Below are 16,369 nucleotides of genomic sequence, written 5' to 3' on the forward strand. Positions count from 1 at the left end.
TAAACATATTTACATCTCTGCACAGAGGAGGAGAGAGACGCAAACTCCCTAGCGGCGGAAACCGTGGCCTCGTGGTCTCGTTCTACGGCGGCCTCTCATGTGTTTTCGCACCTTGATCTGACCCTGCTAAAACGCGCTTTGTCAAACACTGCAAATGCTCGCCGGACGTCCTGCTACTCCGTTCGTGTCTTTGCTCTCTCTCGGCGTTTCATCCGACTCCCCTGTTCTCGCCGTCTGCACTCTGTCTGAACCGCCTCTCTGCTGTGCTGGGTGTATGGCTGCTTTTCCCCGCGAGTCCACCGCGTCGCGTCGACTGGAGATGCTGTCTAGACACCGCAGGGCGTAGGCACGCCTCTGGCGGCAACCCTGGGCCGCGCGCACGGGATTCCCACACAAGCAGGCACGAAAAGCGATGCATGTCTTTCTGCTGTTGACGCCACAAGGCGCGCTGGACAGCCGGGACAAACGTGACAGCAACCGAGCCATTCTGCAGTCTCTTTTCCTCGACCCAAGACGAGAAGCCCCCGAGTCGAGGAAGCACGCAAAAACTACCAAAAGGCCACTGGACGAAGGGAGAAAAAACTCGGAAAACTTCGAAACCCGCGTCCTCAGACTCCCTCGCCCGCTCCAGGAGACGCGCCGAGGCTCCGCCGCAAGGCTGCCTGAGCAAGCAAAGCTCGGCGTTCGACGACATTCTGAGGGCGCGAGGGCGGGCCAGAAGGCCCGAGAGAGACTGTCGCTGCAGGCGTGAGGCTGGACTCAGCGAGCAAATGCTCGGGTGCATCGGGTAATTGTGAATTCCTCTGCTCTGCTGGGCTCTCCGTGGACGGAGCGGGACGGGTCGACAGACTCCGCGACGTGGACGCCGAATCCGAAGCAGACGCCCCAAAAGGCAAAGAAGACATTCTGTGACGACTAAGCGATTTCTCGCCTTTGGCAGCGACAGCTTTTGCCTCCGCCGCAAACGCGGCTGCCGGACTTCTCACGAGCCTTTCTGTGTCTCCCTGGAGCTGCCCGTCCCTCTCGTCCACGCCCCACAGGAGACCTGTCCGAGAGGAAGACGAAGAGAGCGGCGGGCAGACAGAAGAGGTGCCGACTTTCCCGGTTGGAGAGAGAGGGCGGCGAGCGTCTGGCCGGACCACGACACCAGGGCCGGAGGGAGTAAAGGAAGACGAGACAGCTGTGTCCTCCGTCTCTGATCCTTTGGCGTCCTCTCTGCGTCCGTGTCTTCGCCGAAGGCTCGCGTCGCCGTCGAGTGCCGACAGAAACGCACTCTCTCCTTCTGGTTGCCTGTCTCCTCTGCTCCGTAGCTGATTCCGAAAGAACGCTTCTCGCGCCTGTCGGAGTCTCTGTCGTCTCTCCTCGTCTGTCTCTCCCGGCCACTCACCTCGCATCTCTGCCTCTTCAGAGGAAACCGCGCTCCCCGCCGCGTGTGTCCGCTCCGACGCCGCGGCGCCAGCCACATCGGACCCTGTCTCTTGGGCTTGACGACCGCGGTCGGCGGTGGGGGACGCCGGGGCCTCAGCTTGCTGAGGGCCAGCTGGGGCTGCTGGGGCTGCAGGCGGAGGCGTTTGCCGAGGCGGCCGCAACAGCGCACGAGCGAGAACGAGGCGCAAGAAAAAGCCTAGAGAGAAGAAGGTCGCGAGGGTAAAGCGAAGCGCCCGGGCAACTGCAAGGACGAGGGAGACGATGGGGAACAAAAGCAGTGAAAGAAAGGAACGGACGATGGCGAAAAAGAGATGAAAAAAACGAACAGGCGTCGGCGCGCCGTCGTTGAAAAGTGGAGGTACAAGGAGAAGCTGCTGGCCTCGAAAATGGAACAGAAGCAAGAGGACGAGGTAGAGAAAGATCTGCAAACACACGAACACGCAAAGCACAGAGGAGCAATAAGGCGACAAATCACAAACGAAAGGAGAACGTCGCCAGGGGCCTGCAACAACCACAGGACTGAACCTCGGTGAAGCGAGAGGTTAAAACGGCAGGCGCCACAGCAAAATTCTCGCGTTTCTTTCGAATATCGCTGCTTCGTGAGGCCTTCGCGGGCATCCTCCCCTCGCGGCCCAGACCCGTTTCGCCCCGTGGAAAAAAAGAGAAGGCATGTATGCGCAGAGTTGTGGAGCGACGATAGTAGAAAATGGGAGTCCATGGAAATCAAAAGAGATTTCGCTGATTGTAGTTGTGAAACTTGCGTCGATTATCTGGGTTGAATGCTGACGGCTGCAGCGTAGCCGCTGAGAGAGCGGAAAGACGTTGCGCGCAAAACGGGAAAGCTAGCCGTCCAAACGTACCACCAGATTGTTCCAACTTATGGAGAAAAGAAGGTGATGGAAGAACGGCCGGGGCGGGTACGCCACAGTTGCATCGGGGTGTACAGAGAGCAGAAGGAGGCGGCCATCATCTAGGAGAAGCGTCAGGAGGATGCGCCCCGGTGCCTGAGGAAGGCGGAATGGAGAGACCACTTTGATGTAGAAACAGAAAACGGCTAAGAGACCGAGCAAATCAGGTCGAGTCGGCGAAGCCCAGAGAAGCGACAAAAAGACACTCGCTTCCACTTCCTTTCCTTTGTTCGCCGTCTCGTCCGCCAGCTGTGTATCTGCCAGTACCCCAGTCTCTGCCTGACCGCTGCGGTTCTTCTCGTCTCGCGATCTCCGCGTTTTTCTTTCCCCATTCTCCACATCTTTCTTCGCGACCCTCGTCGGCTTTTCGGCAAACGCGTACCCCAAACTCAGGACGGATGACGTTCGGATCGACAGCCGCGAGGAACCGATGGAGGGGGAAGAACGAAAGACCCACAACCTGCCGGCCCTCGAGAGCCTCCACACCGCCTAGGCACATCCACACACACATACATGTATACATTATATAATACATGTACACATTATAGAATACATATATACATATATACATCTATATATGTTTATGTATTTATTTATGTGTACACAGATACGCCTATGCACACCTGAATGCATTTGTAAACACAGACGCATATATATTTGGGTTTAGGCATAACTGCACGCAAATAACGTGCACATTCACGGATATATATATATATATATATATATATATATATATATATATATATGCGCATCCGTAGATACAAACACGCACATGCGTAGTGGCATAGTGAGATAATGTGTAAGCCGACAGAAACGAGGAAAGGACGCGAGGAGTGGAGAGAGTAGAACCGACAACCGACGCCGTGACGCGCAGTGGTAACTTTACCTGCTTGTGCCATGGCGGCGGCGAGGTCTACTTCGCGTACAACGGGAGTCGAAGCTCTGGACTTGTCGGTGCCTGTTGGTGTCCTTCCTCGTCGGTTCTCTCGCTCTCGTCCCTCGCCTCCCTCGAATGAGCCCCTCCCGACAACTGTCTCCGTTAGTGTCTCCTCGTTCGCCCCGACCAAACCGACGGCTGAAGAGACAGGCGCGTCCTGCCTATGAGTCGAGGCGGCTTCGATTTGCACAAAGAGTCCCAAGGCTCCCGTCACACCGGCGATGCAGCTGCCGTCTTCACTGAAAAAAAAAACGTCCAACGGAAGCCCTCCACATCTCAGAACAGCAAATCCTTCTGCCAACTCCACAAACGAAGCTGTACAAATACTCCCACACAAATACCATATGCATCTATACATACATACATACATACATACATACATACATACACATATATATATATATATATATATATACGCATATGCATGTAAAGGCGGATATGCGCATAAATGTAAATTCGTAGAGCATCTCATCTGAATGCCAGTTCCACGTACACAGTCGAGTTCGGAAGGCCGATGCACCCTCGATAACCTACTTCCGTCCGCATGCGCAAAGCGACACTCACCGACGTCTTCGCATTCACAACCATCCATACCTGGAAAAGCGCGAATACTTATATATATATATATATATATATACGAGATAGGAGCAGATACATGCAGATGGATAGACATCTGTAGGTGTATGAAATCTGTGTAGCGCGCAGTCCGCGTGCATGCAAAAACCTTTCTTCTCGTCACGGTGCGCGGCGCTTACTTGATGGCGAGCAGTCGGAAGGAAGGCGCGTAGCTCCAGAAGTCGCGGAACACTTCTCCTACAGAATATTCCGCCAAATCGTCAGATGCGCCACTCGGGCCGTCCAGTGAAGGCGCCGAGCCTCGCTTCTCTTTCGCCTCCCGAAAAGACCGCTGGCCCCCAGAGAGAGTGCCGAGCCGCCACGGACCTTCTGCGTTTCGAGACTCGCCGAGACGCTCCTCTTCTGCCAGGCGCTCTGACAAACGCGCTCGCAAACACTCAAACACAACATGGAGACGCACAGGCACCGACGCTTGGCCTGGCTTACGCACATTCCTACGCATGTACTGAAACCTACACACACATGCACATTCATGCATCCATGAACGCATATACAGATGCATATATATATATATATATATATATATATACGTATACGCGAACTGCATATAAATACATGCTTAAATATGTATATACATATATATATATATATATATATGGAAGCACTTATATAGGTGGACCTTCTTGAAAAGCGCGTTGGGGGCACACGGTGTAGCGGGGATTCCTACCTGCCTCCTCTGACTGTTTTCGTTTCTCGTCTTGTGTAGCGAAGGGAGACGCTGGCCTTCGAAGGGTTCGGAAAATCTGCAACTTTAGCAGATATCCGAACGCGAAGTCGCGTCGATTCGGCGCAGAGGCCCAGAGCGGCCTTCGCACAAACTCGTACACGCCTTGCGACGCACTCCCGCCGTCGTTTTTCGCGTCTCTTCCTGGCAAGCGAAAGGAGAGAACCCGCAGTGAGAACCACCGAAGAGCCATCTGGAGATCCTCGTCGTTCCTCGCCTTTGTCGAACTTCGACCTTACGGCGTGTTTTTTCCCTCTCTTCTCTCCTGTTGACTCTTCCTTCTCTCCCCTACCGTCTGCCTGCTGGCCTTCGTCCTACCCCTCTTCTCTGCGCCTCCCCTCCCTTCCTTTTTCCTTTTTTCTTCTTCTTTGTTCCTTTCTCTTCTTGGTTCCTTTCTCTGCTTTCTTCTCTCACTGCGGTCTTCTCCACGACCCTCGCCCTCGCCGGGCTGATAGACGCGCAGAAAGTGGTCAGTCCCGGCCTTTCTTCCCACGGCCCAGCCGACGCAGTGTCTGGACAGCTCGCCTGTCGTCGGCTCCGCGACGTGCGGCGTCTGGGGGCGGAGGCGCCGGTTGAGGCGAGAGGGACAGAGAGCGCTGGAGGGCGAGACGAAGCCGCTCGCGTGGTGGAAGACGCGGTAGCGCACAGCGTGATCCGTCGAGTGTACAAGCATCGACAACACCGTAGGGAACTCTGAGAAAGAGTCAGGAAGAAAAAGGAGACAAAAAGACTCACGGTCTTTGTCTACAGGCCACCTGCGCAGGGATCAGTCTCAATTCCATAAGCAGCAATGTATACACATTGGGAACCGTACATGCCTTGTTTACGCGTGAATGTGTGTATTCATACTTGCGCACACACTTACACGTATATGTGTGTATGTATATGTATATAGGCATGAGAGCAGTTGTTTGCGAATGGCTGTTCGGTACACAAGTTTGCGCATAGGCAGAGACACATAAGCACGGCTAGGCGGACAGGGAGACGGTTGGTTGTTCGGGCGTCTCTCTTGGACTGCAGAGACTCACGTTTCCATGGAGAAGGATCAACGGCCGGAGTCTGCGCACTTCCCCCAGACGCGCCGCTGTGAACGTGCTGCAGCAAAACCACGTCGCCGAGGTTCTCGCGCTGCAGCACGCGTGGCCCCACAAACGAATGCAGAACAGGCTGACTCGACACCTCAGAAGAAGGAAACGAGGAAGAAGCAGGAAAGGAGGAAGCAGGAGAGGAAGAATTATTGCGAGGGAGAGACGGTTCCAGGTGAGAAAGGAGAGAAGAAAGAGAGGCAGAATGACGAAAGAGATACTTGTCTCCGGATCGGGTGTACGCGAGGCCTGCGGAGCTGAGAGAGCCTGTTTCGACTGCGGCGGCTCCTGGGAAGGAGAAAGTGGCGAATTCGTAATCGTAGAGAACGGCATCGTCCCGGTCCGATTCGCGAGAGGCGACTGGAGACACCGGAGGGACAAGAGAGGCCATTGCTTGCCTTCTCCCACGAGGGAAGTCTGCAGCCGACGACGGGCGACTTTCGTCGTGTCGCAGATACGCATGCTCAACGCGGACTTCATCCAGAGGCAACGATGAAACACCAGAAGGAAGAGCCTCTCTCTCCCTCGCCTTATCGGCAGCATCTCCATCTCCCTCGGCAGCATCTCCGTATCCCTCGTCTTCATCTCCATCGTCCATCTCCGGTCCCACAATGATTCCGAATGCAGTCGCCACGTCAGGTGTATGTACACCGAGGTCGCGGTCCCGCCAATGTCTCGGCTCGGGGTGAGGACTCCCATTCTTGTCGTTTTTGGCTTCTCTGCTTGTTTCTCCCTGTTCATATCGCCGGTTTTCAGTTGACGCGTGCTGCCTGTCTCCAATTCCTGCACTTCGGCCAACTCCTTCTTTCCGTCCGTCGTCCTGGTCTTCGCTCGCGGGTCTTGGTTCCCGTCTCTCGCGCCCTGCCTGGCCTGCCTCGCTGCCCGTCGACACGAATCCCCGGCCGTCTGCCGAGTCTTTCGTCTCCCGCCTGACGAAAGAACGGAAGAGTCGCCGCCTTCTTCTCGAGAGAACGCGGTGGGCCGTTTCGTCGAGGTGCGGGAAAAATGTAACTTTCCAGTGCACGTCGAGCCCCGCCGGCTGTCCGTACACCACAGCCGCAGAGACAGTTTCCTGATCGACGGCTAGCCACGCTTTCTGGCCTTCGAAAACGTAAGAGCGAACGAGTTGAAAGCCCCGCAACGACGCTGCAAGCGCCGAGGGCGACACAAACGCGTTTTTCGCGAAGCTGAGCCGAGAGCGATCAGACCGCGAAGAGGCTCGCGTCTTCCCCGACGGGGCAAGCAACGGCAAAAGGTGTGAGAGGTCATCTGCCCTCTCCGAGTCGGACCCGGCACTGAAACTCGCTTCGTCGCCTTCTTCGCTGTCTCCTTTCTCTGTCTCCGTCGTCTCGCGCTCTTCCCTTGTCGCTTGTCCCTGCTCTCCTTTGCCTCCTTCTCTCTCGAACTCGTCCATCGACGCCTTCTCCCCAGCATGCGCGCTGCCGGCAGCGTCAACATCTCTCTGCGCTTCTCTCGACACGTCCGTGCTCCCCCCCTCGAGCTCGCCTTCCTCTCCTTGCTCGTCGTCCACTTCCGACGGGAACAGCACGTTCCCAATGTGCCTCAGAGGCGCCCACTGCTGGAGCGCATGCACGACAACAGACATGAGTTCGTCCCACGCACTGGCGTACTCTGTGTGGGGTGTCGAGGCGGCGAGAGAGGCCGCGCCGGACTTTCGAGGGTTTGTGTATCTCGCGTGGGCCTCGTCTCGCCCTCGTCTCCTCTCCTGGTTCGCTCGGCTTCTGTCTTCGCTGGCTCCTCTCGCTCTGTCCCGGTCCCGAAACAGCTGCCAGGGCGCGTGACCGTCTTCCCGCTGCGTCTCTCTCACCAGAGCACCCATCGGCGCGAGACGCCACGCGCGAGGAAGAGAGGACCGAGACGCTGCGTGCCTCGTTCTCCTTCGTGCCTTCGCCGCGTCGCCCACGAGCTCCCGCCCCGCCTCCGCGGCTGCAGCCGCCGCACGGTCCCCTGTGGCGTCCGTGACAACCAGAATATGTTCGGTGGCGAGGGGAGAAGACGGCGTGGACGAAGAGACCGACGAACGAGGAGGGAAGCGGAGGGGTGCCTGAGAGGCCTCGGATGAAGTTTCACTGTCTTCAGACGGATGCGCGGAGGGAGCAGTCAGCGCGTCGACGATTCGCGACACAAACAGTTTCTGCTGTCTCCAGAGAGCGCGGGCTGTCTCAAGAGCCATCGCGAATCCCAAGTGCATGACGACAGGCAGTGTGAAGACGGGCGAGTCTCTCCTCGATCGTCTCGCTTTTTGGCTCTCCTCGAAACGCTCGCCTGCTTCTCTCGCACCCAGTTCGCCCCTCGGAGTCTCCTCTCTTTGCTCTTCGTCTCGCGCCGAGCGTGCGCGTCTCGCGGCTTGCCCATCCTCCGCGGCGTGCGCGGCGACAGCGATGTCTCCGGCGTCTCTAGGGCCCGGGATGTCGCCGTAGTGCGCATGCAGCAGCTCGTAGAGAGGCTGGACGCTGATCCAGGGGTGCTTCGAGAAGGTCGGCGCATGCAGCGAAACATAGAAGGATTTAGGGTCGTCGAAGCAGGCATGGAGAAGGTCCCACAGCGACGCTGCGCACGCGCCGCCCTCCTGGAAAAACAAGGCCAGCGTGTGGACGTACGCGAGCGCGAGCTCGCCAGAAATTTGAGCGAGGACCAGAGGCAGGCGAAGAAACGGCGACAGCGCGAAGCCCGTGGCCGGCGCAAAAAGGTCTCCGACGGCGCCCGCCAACTCGAGTCGGTGTCTCTCCAGGTTGACCACTGAGGGCGCAGGGAAGAGCCCCGTGGACAGGTGGGTGGTTTGGAGCCTCGGCGACACCGCGGGAGACGTCGACAGAGACGAGTCGGAAGCAGAGAAGGACGAAGACAAAGGCGTGCGGCGAGGCGCTGCCGCAGGCGCCGGTTCGGCGTGTCGAGAACCGCCGTCTCGTGCTTCTCGTTCTCTGTCTTCCCCATGTGCGCCTCTCTTCGTCCCAGGGGGAAACCGCAGCAGCCTCTCGACAGCCGCCTGCGCGATCTGGAACGGAACAGACGCGGCTTGAGGGGGCAAAGGGCCGACTGCGGGAGAAAAAAGCGTCTCCTCCCCGTCCGCATCTGCTTCGCGATCTGCGCGGACACCTGCGCCGAGAGCTGCCGAGAGGGCGATCCTTTCGAAACCTTCCAGTGCGCGTCGAGCCTCTTCTCGTGTAGTGGTTCGGCGCGCAGAAGCAAGCGCCGTAGGGAGATGGAGAGACATCGAGGGACTGCGGGGCGGGGAGACAGGAGACGGCGCCCCAGCAGACCTCCGTGGCGCAGGGACGTTTCCGGCGTCGCGTGTCGGAGACAGCATGGACACTCTGGAATCAAAAGCGCCTGTGAGCTTTCCGGCACTTTCGGGAAACGCCGGAAGAGATGTGAGGGGAGACGCACGCGACGTGGGCGCGAGTTCAAACAAACTGGGAGACGGGGGAGGAGACTCGGGTGTCGGATCAGAGTTCGAAAGGGAAGAAACAGGAGACACACGGGGCAACGGAGACAAAGAAGGTTCCCGCGGGTCGCGGGGGCTGAAGCCTCCCTGATTCTGGTCCGCGAGGGGTTGCCTCGTCCCGATTTCCGGAGAGTCGCGTCTTCGCTCTGCAGCCGAGAAGGCAGAGGCCAGAGCAGGCAGGAAAGAGAGCCCGACGAGATCAGCCAAGTGCCGGTAGGGATACAGGCGCACGAGCTGTCTGTACACCGCGCGACGGAGCGGACGATTGAGGAGAGCCGCCTGCAGAAGATCAGAGAGAGAGCGACGGTAAACAACGAGCCGCGTTCGGTACCGGACAGGCATCCGTTCCGGCGACGAAGAGAAGGCTGAGGAATAGACCGGGTCTTTGCCGTAGAGGACAAGGACGTAGAGGTAGTTCGACTTGGGGTCCGCAATGGTCTGTACGGACACCTCATTACCGGCGAGGCGAACGGGTTTCGCGTCGTCGAAACGCTTGGCGGCAGAAAACGGAGAGGACGTCACAGGCGAATTGTTCGCGGACCGGCCGCCTCCCCCCGGCAACCGACACACCCTGCCGTGCGCCGCCCCGCCCTCCGCGCGGCACTGGCCGCTGAGGCCGTCCGCCGAGTGTACGTACACCGCAGACGCCGCGCTGTCTGCGGGGCCCTGGGGCACCGGAAGCAGAAACGCAGAAACCGAGTGTGCCAGGCGCTGATTCAGAAGATGAGGAGGAGGCGTCATCGGCATCTCGTCGAGATGGTGAAACATCAAAGTCTGGAGATAGTGATCGAGGGAAAGAGAGGCGCTAAACGCTTCAGTTGGCATCAGCAGCCGCCTCGTGAGCGACGGCGTGAAGAGCGCCGCCGCGTCGAAGCAAAGCGGAGAAGACTCGCCAGCAGACCGACTGGCAGCGTCTCCAGCACCTTCGGCCCCCGCTTCTCCAGTTCCAAAGCCGTTATCGTCTTCCCACCGACACGGTGGGGGAAACGCGGAAGGATTCGCGACGAGCAGGTATCGAGCGACCGCCTTCAAAAGCAGGTTTCGGCCACCCTCGTCGGTTTTGCTTCCCTCCCCTCTCTTCTCCTGGCCTTGCGGCCTCGCCCCTGGAAAAGCGCCTCGGCTCTCCCCGTGCAAGAGACTGGCAATGACACCATGGCTGAGGGCGAAGTCGAGGATCCGCGCAGCCTCGACCTCCGCAGACAGCCGATCTGAGAACGACGTTGGAAGCAAGGAGGACAAACGTCCTGTTTCCTCCGCTTCCACTCCAACTCCCTGCTGCCTCTCCGAAGACGACGAGCGCCGTGTGCACCCTCCTCCGAATTCCCCTTGCTGCGTGCAACCTTCCCGATCTAGGCCCCCTGCGTGTCTCTCCGAAGTGTCTCCTTCGAAGAAACCACGTTCGCTATCCTCGTCGCCAGGCAGCGATCCCTCCCTCGCACTCTCTGCCGCGTCCGATCCAGCGGTAGATGCGTCGCCCTCTTCTCTCTGGCTTCCCTCTTCCTCGGCCAGCCTGCGCTTCGCTCCTCGCTGGTTTCTTGCTCCCCCTCGTCTCTCTTTCCTGTTTGTTTCAGCCTCCGTTCGCTGCCTGGCGACGGCTGCCTCCATCTCCCGTAAGCTCTTCAGCCGTCTGTGCACCGCATTGGCGAGCGGCAAGTCGTCGGCCTTCTGGAAGAACCAGTGGAGGAAGCCCGTGGCTGCTTTTAGCATCTGTCCAGTGGGCGCCTCGGCTGCGTCTTTGGTTCTTCCTTGACTCTCGGACAAAGTCTCCTCGCTCTCTCCTTCGGAGGAGGGGTGCGGCGGCTCTTCGGGCGACGCCGGACCTCCTGGGTGGTGCCTGTTTGCGCTCCCGAGAGGCGAGGACACGACGTGCGCGGCGCCTTCTCGCTTCCTCCATTCGTCTGTCACTGTAGCTTCTTCGCCGCTGCCTTGAGACCCAGGGCGTGCAGAGGAACGGGCAGGAGACACATCTGAATCTGTCTGTGGAGGAGAGAGATCCGCAGAAGGGATTCTTTCTCGCAGCGGCGCTGCAGTTGCGGAGTCCTGCCGATCGGTTTTCCACTGGCTGCTTCTTTCCTCGCCTACTGGACGTACGCCGTTTTCCGAAGGGAGAGCAGAAAGGTGGCGCGTGGGGCCTTCTTCCGGTTCAAAGTGTCCAGAGGGTGAGAACGGATTTGAAACAAAGACGACCGCAGGCAGCACTTTGGCCGGAATCTGAGACACGATTTTGTGCGGAGACAGCGCGGGGGTCGGGAAGACGAGGTCTTCCTCCAGTATGAGGTAAACGCAGAGGAGAGAAAGACAAAACAGCAGATTCAAGAGGCACACCGCACTCGCAGCCAAAGGAAAGCGAGCTGGTCTCCCCGCAGCCGCCCCTGGCCCCAAACCCGCCGCGGGGGGGGGCGGCATCTTGCGGCCACAAGTGTCTCCTGCGGAAAGGAGACAAAAGCGAGCGAACGGGCGACGTAACGGCGGTGACGAGAGAAGAGAGCAGTGTCGGCGAGGACGGCTGGGGAAAACAGGGCAACCCAGGGACGGAGAAGGGGGACACGGCCGGACGAACAGAGCGAAGTCCCAGAGAATGAAGGAGAGATCCCGGCTGAAAGAAGTGAAGAAACAAACGTGACGGCAGAGGACGGGCGGAACAAGACGCCGGAAGAACAAAACGGACAACGCAAGGAGGCCGGTTGGTGGACAGGACGGGAGACAGCCAGCGAAGCGGAGAGCGAGAGGCGAAGCGAAAGGAAGCACAGGGAAGCAGGGAAGATGTAGCCACTTTGTCTGACGACGAAGTGTAACGGTTAGACTGACCGCGAGAGAAAGCGACAGAAGCGCCCGACAGGAAACTGAGACGATGAGAGCGGCAAACCGGCTAAACAGATTCGCCCCAGTGTTTAGAGATGCACGTCCGGAGTGGACGAGACAGAACGATCCGTTCTTGACGGCCAGAGAGAGGTGAGAGACAAACGGGGAGGCAGGGGAAAGGAAGCCCGAGGACAGAGACACAAAACACAGCGGAGGAGACGGCGTAGAAGTGGGGAACAAAGCTGGCAAAGAAGCGGCCGAATCTGTGCGAGTCGGGACGGCAAAGATGAGTTCTTCTCTGCAGAGAGTCCGTGCTTTGACGGGCACTTTTTGTCGCGGCAAAAAAAGAAGGAATTCTTCCCTCTTTTCTCGCGTGTACGTACCGCGTGCAGCAGAGAAAGGCAGCTCGCCGCCCGCGAGAGAAGTCGGGAAGACAGGACACGCGGAAGAGAGGGGAAGAAAGCGAGTTTCCACCGTTCCTTCGTCGTCTCGGACTCGACCGGTTTAACATGCCATGGCTTTCCGTCTCTTGAGATTCCAGTTTTCCGTTCTCCAAGCAATCGCGCCATCTGTTCACTTCCTAGAGTGTCACACGGAGTCCGGTCTGGCTCTTGCAGCTGCCGAGTGTGCACCGTTAAACTACTTTTCCTTGAGAGTGACCTCGCTCCTCGCGACTTTTCGTGTCGAGCAGTGTGTTTCTCTGCAGTCCACCTGGTGTCGAGCTCTGCCAGATTTCTCCGTAGCCCGCAGCGATACTACCGCAGTTTTACAACGAGTCTGTATACTGTGTGCATCTCACACATAAGCCGCACCCCACATCCCAGTCACCTGTGCGCATCGCGTCCATGTGCAGAAACAGGATTTACCTGTAAGCGAGTGCAAACGTCTGTACACAGCTTGGAGCGTGTACGGAAAACTTGACGGTTAGACCTTGCCTACACACATGGTCTGGCGAAACGGTCGTCTATATACAGTAGTGTTGGATCAACTTTTCACTCTTAGGTACGGACAGCGAGATGGAGAGGTATAGGAGAACGCAAGGAGGGCTGTCGCGGCCTTACCATCTATTACAGGGCGCCGACACACCAGCTTCGCCCAGAGAAGAGGTGCCTGATCTCTGTACATTTATCATAGAGTGCTGCCAACCCTGTAGAACACGCAGTGTTAAAAGGGCTGTCGTGCCTCCGCGTGGTAGCGGGCATCCCTGGTCAGCCAGCAGCTGTGTAGCGTAGAGGTATTGGCTTCTGTCGGTGCGCGCTCTGGTGCAATCGGTGAACAGCTCCAAGTCGACCTTCACGAACAGCCGACCGTGTTCTGTTGCGATGCGTCTGCCGTTCTGGGGATGGTGTCGACAGTGCAGGAGCGCGAAGCATCATCTTTGGGGACATTGACACTACACGAAACGCGTTTCCGCGCGTTGTTCAGTGCCTTCTTTGTCGCGATCGCGCCGTCCAAGACTGTTTCATGTGTGCCCCACCATCGCCAAATAACGTTACCCCACAACTCTATTCAGGCGCAAGCCTATAGTCCGCGTGAGCGGCAAGCAACATTCCACCGGGATATTTAGGCATTGGCATCACTATAACTGTGTTCTGCTAGCTATAACCTATCTAGCCTCTTCGTGGATGTGCCCATACAACAGCAAATTTACCGCCGCACGCCAAGTCACTGTGGGCGGCTGCTACCGCGAGAACACGTGCGACGGTTGGCTCGAAAGTTCTCGCAGGACTCGGCCACACGTTTCCAGGCAAACATTTTTTAGCGTCGAGTTCAAGCCTGGAGAGAGCGGGTGGCTAGAACTTTCGGGATCATGTGTCTAGTGAGAATGCCGTCGTCCCTTTCCGCGTTTCCGCTCGGCAGTCGATTCCGCTCGGCAGTCGATTCCGCTCGGCGTCGTTTCTGCTCAGCGTCGCAAATAGCTTTTTCTGCTATTACCTATAACCACCCGCGTCGCGAAGTGGCAAGGCACGCTGCGTATCCCCACATGGAGTGTACTAGTAACTTCCCAGCATTTTGAACCCAGAAGCGCTGAAATTGCCTTTTGCGATTTCACAAGCTTCAACTCTGTACGAGGAAAAGTTGTTTGTTCCGGGTCCTGGGTACCAGTAGACGGAACCTGTGTGACGGCCAAGAAGAGTCTTTTCTCGTACAAATTCGTATCGAAAGGTTTGCCCGTGACAGAGCCGAGGCGTGGTTCAGGAGGACACGCCGAGAGAGGGCTCTCCTCAATCTTTGGTGGCCTTTCACGGCCAGCGTTACTTCTTCGTAAGACAGGAATTGTGGATACGGGGGCAAAATGAAACGGTCCTCAGTATGCGTTCTAGTGCTACTGTTTGAGTTAGTCAAGGGGGGCTGTAACCCCCTCATCCCAGGCAGCCTACCTGCTTGCCAGGTAACAGAAGGAGCGATCCTCCGTCGCATTCGGGAGTTCTTCAAACCGAAACTGAAAATGGAGGACTCGTCTGATGAATCCTTCTCCGAGCGGGATGAGGACGACAATGCAGATGAGGTATCACGCAGCAACCACAACTATGGTAGGACGACTAGCACTACGACGACAACTACGACGACAACAACGACGACAACTACGACGACAACTACGACGAAAGACCCGGGGGTATGGGAAGAAGAAGAAGACTCCATGTCAGTTCCATATACGCCTCTGCCGCCTCTTCGGGGTATGGGGACATTGGGACTGGCGATATTCTTTAGTCTTGTTTTCAGTTTGAAAAAAATCCCGTTAGCCGTGGGGGGGTTGGGTGTGTTGCAGTATATTGACTCCGTGTTTGAACGAATGCAGGCGAGAGCAGCTATGCAGGATGCTTACAAGCGCTTCGAGTCTCGGCGTCAGATTGTGCGTGCTAGACGCAGGCGACGGTGGATACAGACTTTCTACTCCTTGCGAGCTCAGGAGCAAGACCGCCTGCAAAACCAACAAGTGGATGAGAAGGCAGACCCAGCAACCGCGCCGGCGAGTGCCTCCACACAGGCTGGAGACGAAACAGTGCCAGCAACAGACGGTACGCCATCGCCCGCCACGAATCCGGAACCGGCCGTAACAAGAGGGGAAGTGGACGTAGAGAGCGCAGCAGTTTCTTCACGACTGCCTCAAATGGCCAAGCAAGGTAGAGACCAACTTGCCGACGTTCCTCAGGCTGCGAAGGCCGAAAAACAGCTACACCGAAGCGGATCCGATACCGTCAGGGCCCCTGTTCCCGAAGCCGGAGACGCTTCAATGCCAGCCAGCCCGCCTCGCGAACCTCGACGAGAAAAGAAGAATCTTCAACAAACTCGTCGTTAAGAGTGAAGGCTACAAAGCCGCAGGGGCATCCACAAACTCTGAGTACGGAGAGCAGGACCGGGGATCCAGACGGAGCTCCGCACAACCTGCTGCGTCAAAGGGTTTGAACCTGTGGAAATCGCAACGTGTGAGTTCCACCAAGCAGCAGGGGAAAGCAGAGAAGTGAATCTGAAATGATGCCCCTCTGTGCTGCCCCGTGGCGGGATGCACTGTATCTGAGGGAAAGAGATGAGGGAGTAAAAGTTAAGCAAGGTGGCCTGGATATGCTGGGACCAACGGCGCAAATCAGGAGAACCGCCTCAGAGGAGACTCGAGATTGCACGAAGGTTTCGAGGCTGTCTGTGATCTATGCACGGCAGAGTTCCAACCATCACCGAGGCCACTGCTCAAGTGTATTGTCTATTTTGCGTAGCCCGGCGACATCTGTTTGCCTTAGTCTCGTTTCCAGATCGCCACGGTTGAGATTTTGGCAAACGATTCGGTCGCCAGTAGATCCGAATTCTGTAGCGGCGCTCATGTCGCCCCTGTGGGAAGCTGGCACAGCAAGATGCCCCTGTAGAACGCAAGCGACAAGCTGTTGAAACCGTTTCATGTGTGGTACAATTGAGTCGGTTACCTGCCGCATAGAAAGTGCAGCGTTAGCGGTACTCGCATAGTGACAATGTTCCGTACAGAGTGCGTCTCTACTGGAGGGGAGGAACTCCGGGGGGGGGGGGGGGGGTAGAATCCCTTTCTGACAGTGTTCAGGACGCGCTGCGGCGGGTGAAGAATGCTCTCACGATCCGCCTGGGTCTATTTTCTCGTGACCCCGTGAGAACGCGTTTTCGCAAGTCCAGGTTCCCAGATGAAGGTTACCTCAGATACGTGTTGCGTCGGTATCTGTGCGTGGACGCGTATGCATTGCACCCGGCTCCTGACTTTCGAGATTTGACACGCGTAAGCAGAAATTTTGCGTCTTTTACTGCACGGCTTTGCCGAGCTCGAGGCGCCCCGTGGATTGCTGGCGAACTCGCCCGCCGATCTGGTTCCTGGCGTTTTTGTGAAGGAGCTTTTTTTCCTCCACCGGCCAAGCTGCCAGCAAG

The 16,369-nt window shown here is 57.5% G+C and overlaps 2 protein-coding genes across 2 annotated transcripts; one reads left to right on the top strand and one right to left on the bottom strand.

Annotated features, from left to right (window-relative positions):
- Positions 1-608: 608 nt before the first annotated feature.
- NCLIV_042670 (conserved hypothetical protein) lies at positions 609-11,590 on the bottom strand (the record flags this gene model as incomplete). The annotated part of the gene is made up of 8 exons (XM_003881184.1): positions 609-1,850; positions 2,289-2,432; positions 2,719-2,825; positions 3,223-3,512; positions 4,029-4,263; positions 4,577-4,777; positions 5,048-5,326; positions 5,662-11,590. 8 exons carry the CDS (start codon positions 11,588-11,590, stop codon positions 609-611), a joined length of 8,427 nt encoding a protein of 2,808 aa, XP_003881233.1.
- A 2,692-nt stretch (positions 11,591-14,282) lies between these two features.
- On the top strand, positions 14,283-15,287 carry NCLIV_042680 (conserved hypothetical protein; the record flags this gene model as incomplete). Its single annotated transcript, XM_003881185.1, has 1 exon — positions 14,283-15,287. The coding sequence occupies one exon, from the start codon at positions 14,283-14,285 to the stop codon at positions 15,285-15,287; it is 1,005 nt and encodes a 334-aa protein (XP_003881234.1).
- Positions 15,288-16,369: the final 1,082 nt, after the last annotated feature.

The sequence above is a fragment of the Neospora caninum genome, chromosome IX (genome assembly GCF_000208865.1).
Source record: "Neospora caninum Liverpool complete genome, chromosome IX".
Lineage (NCBI taxonomy): Eukaryota > Apicomplexa > Conoidasida > Eucoccidiorida > Sarcocystidae > Neospora > Neospora caninum.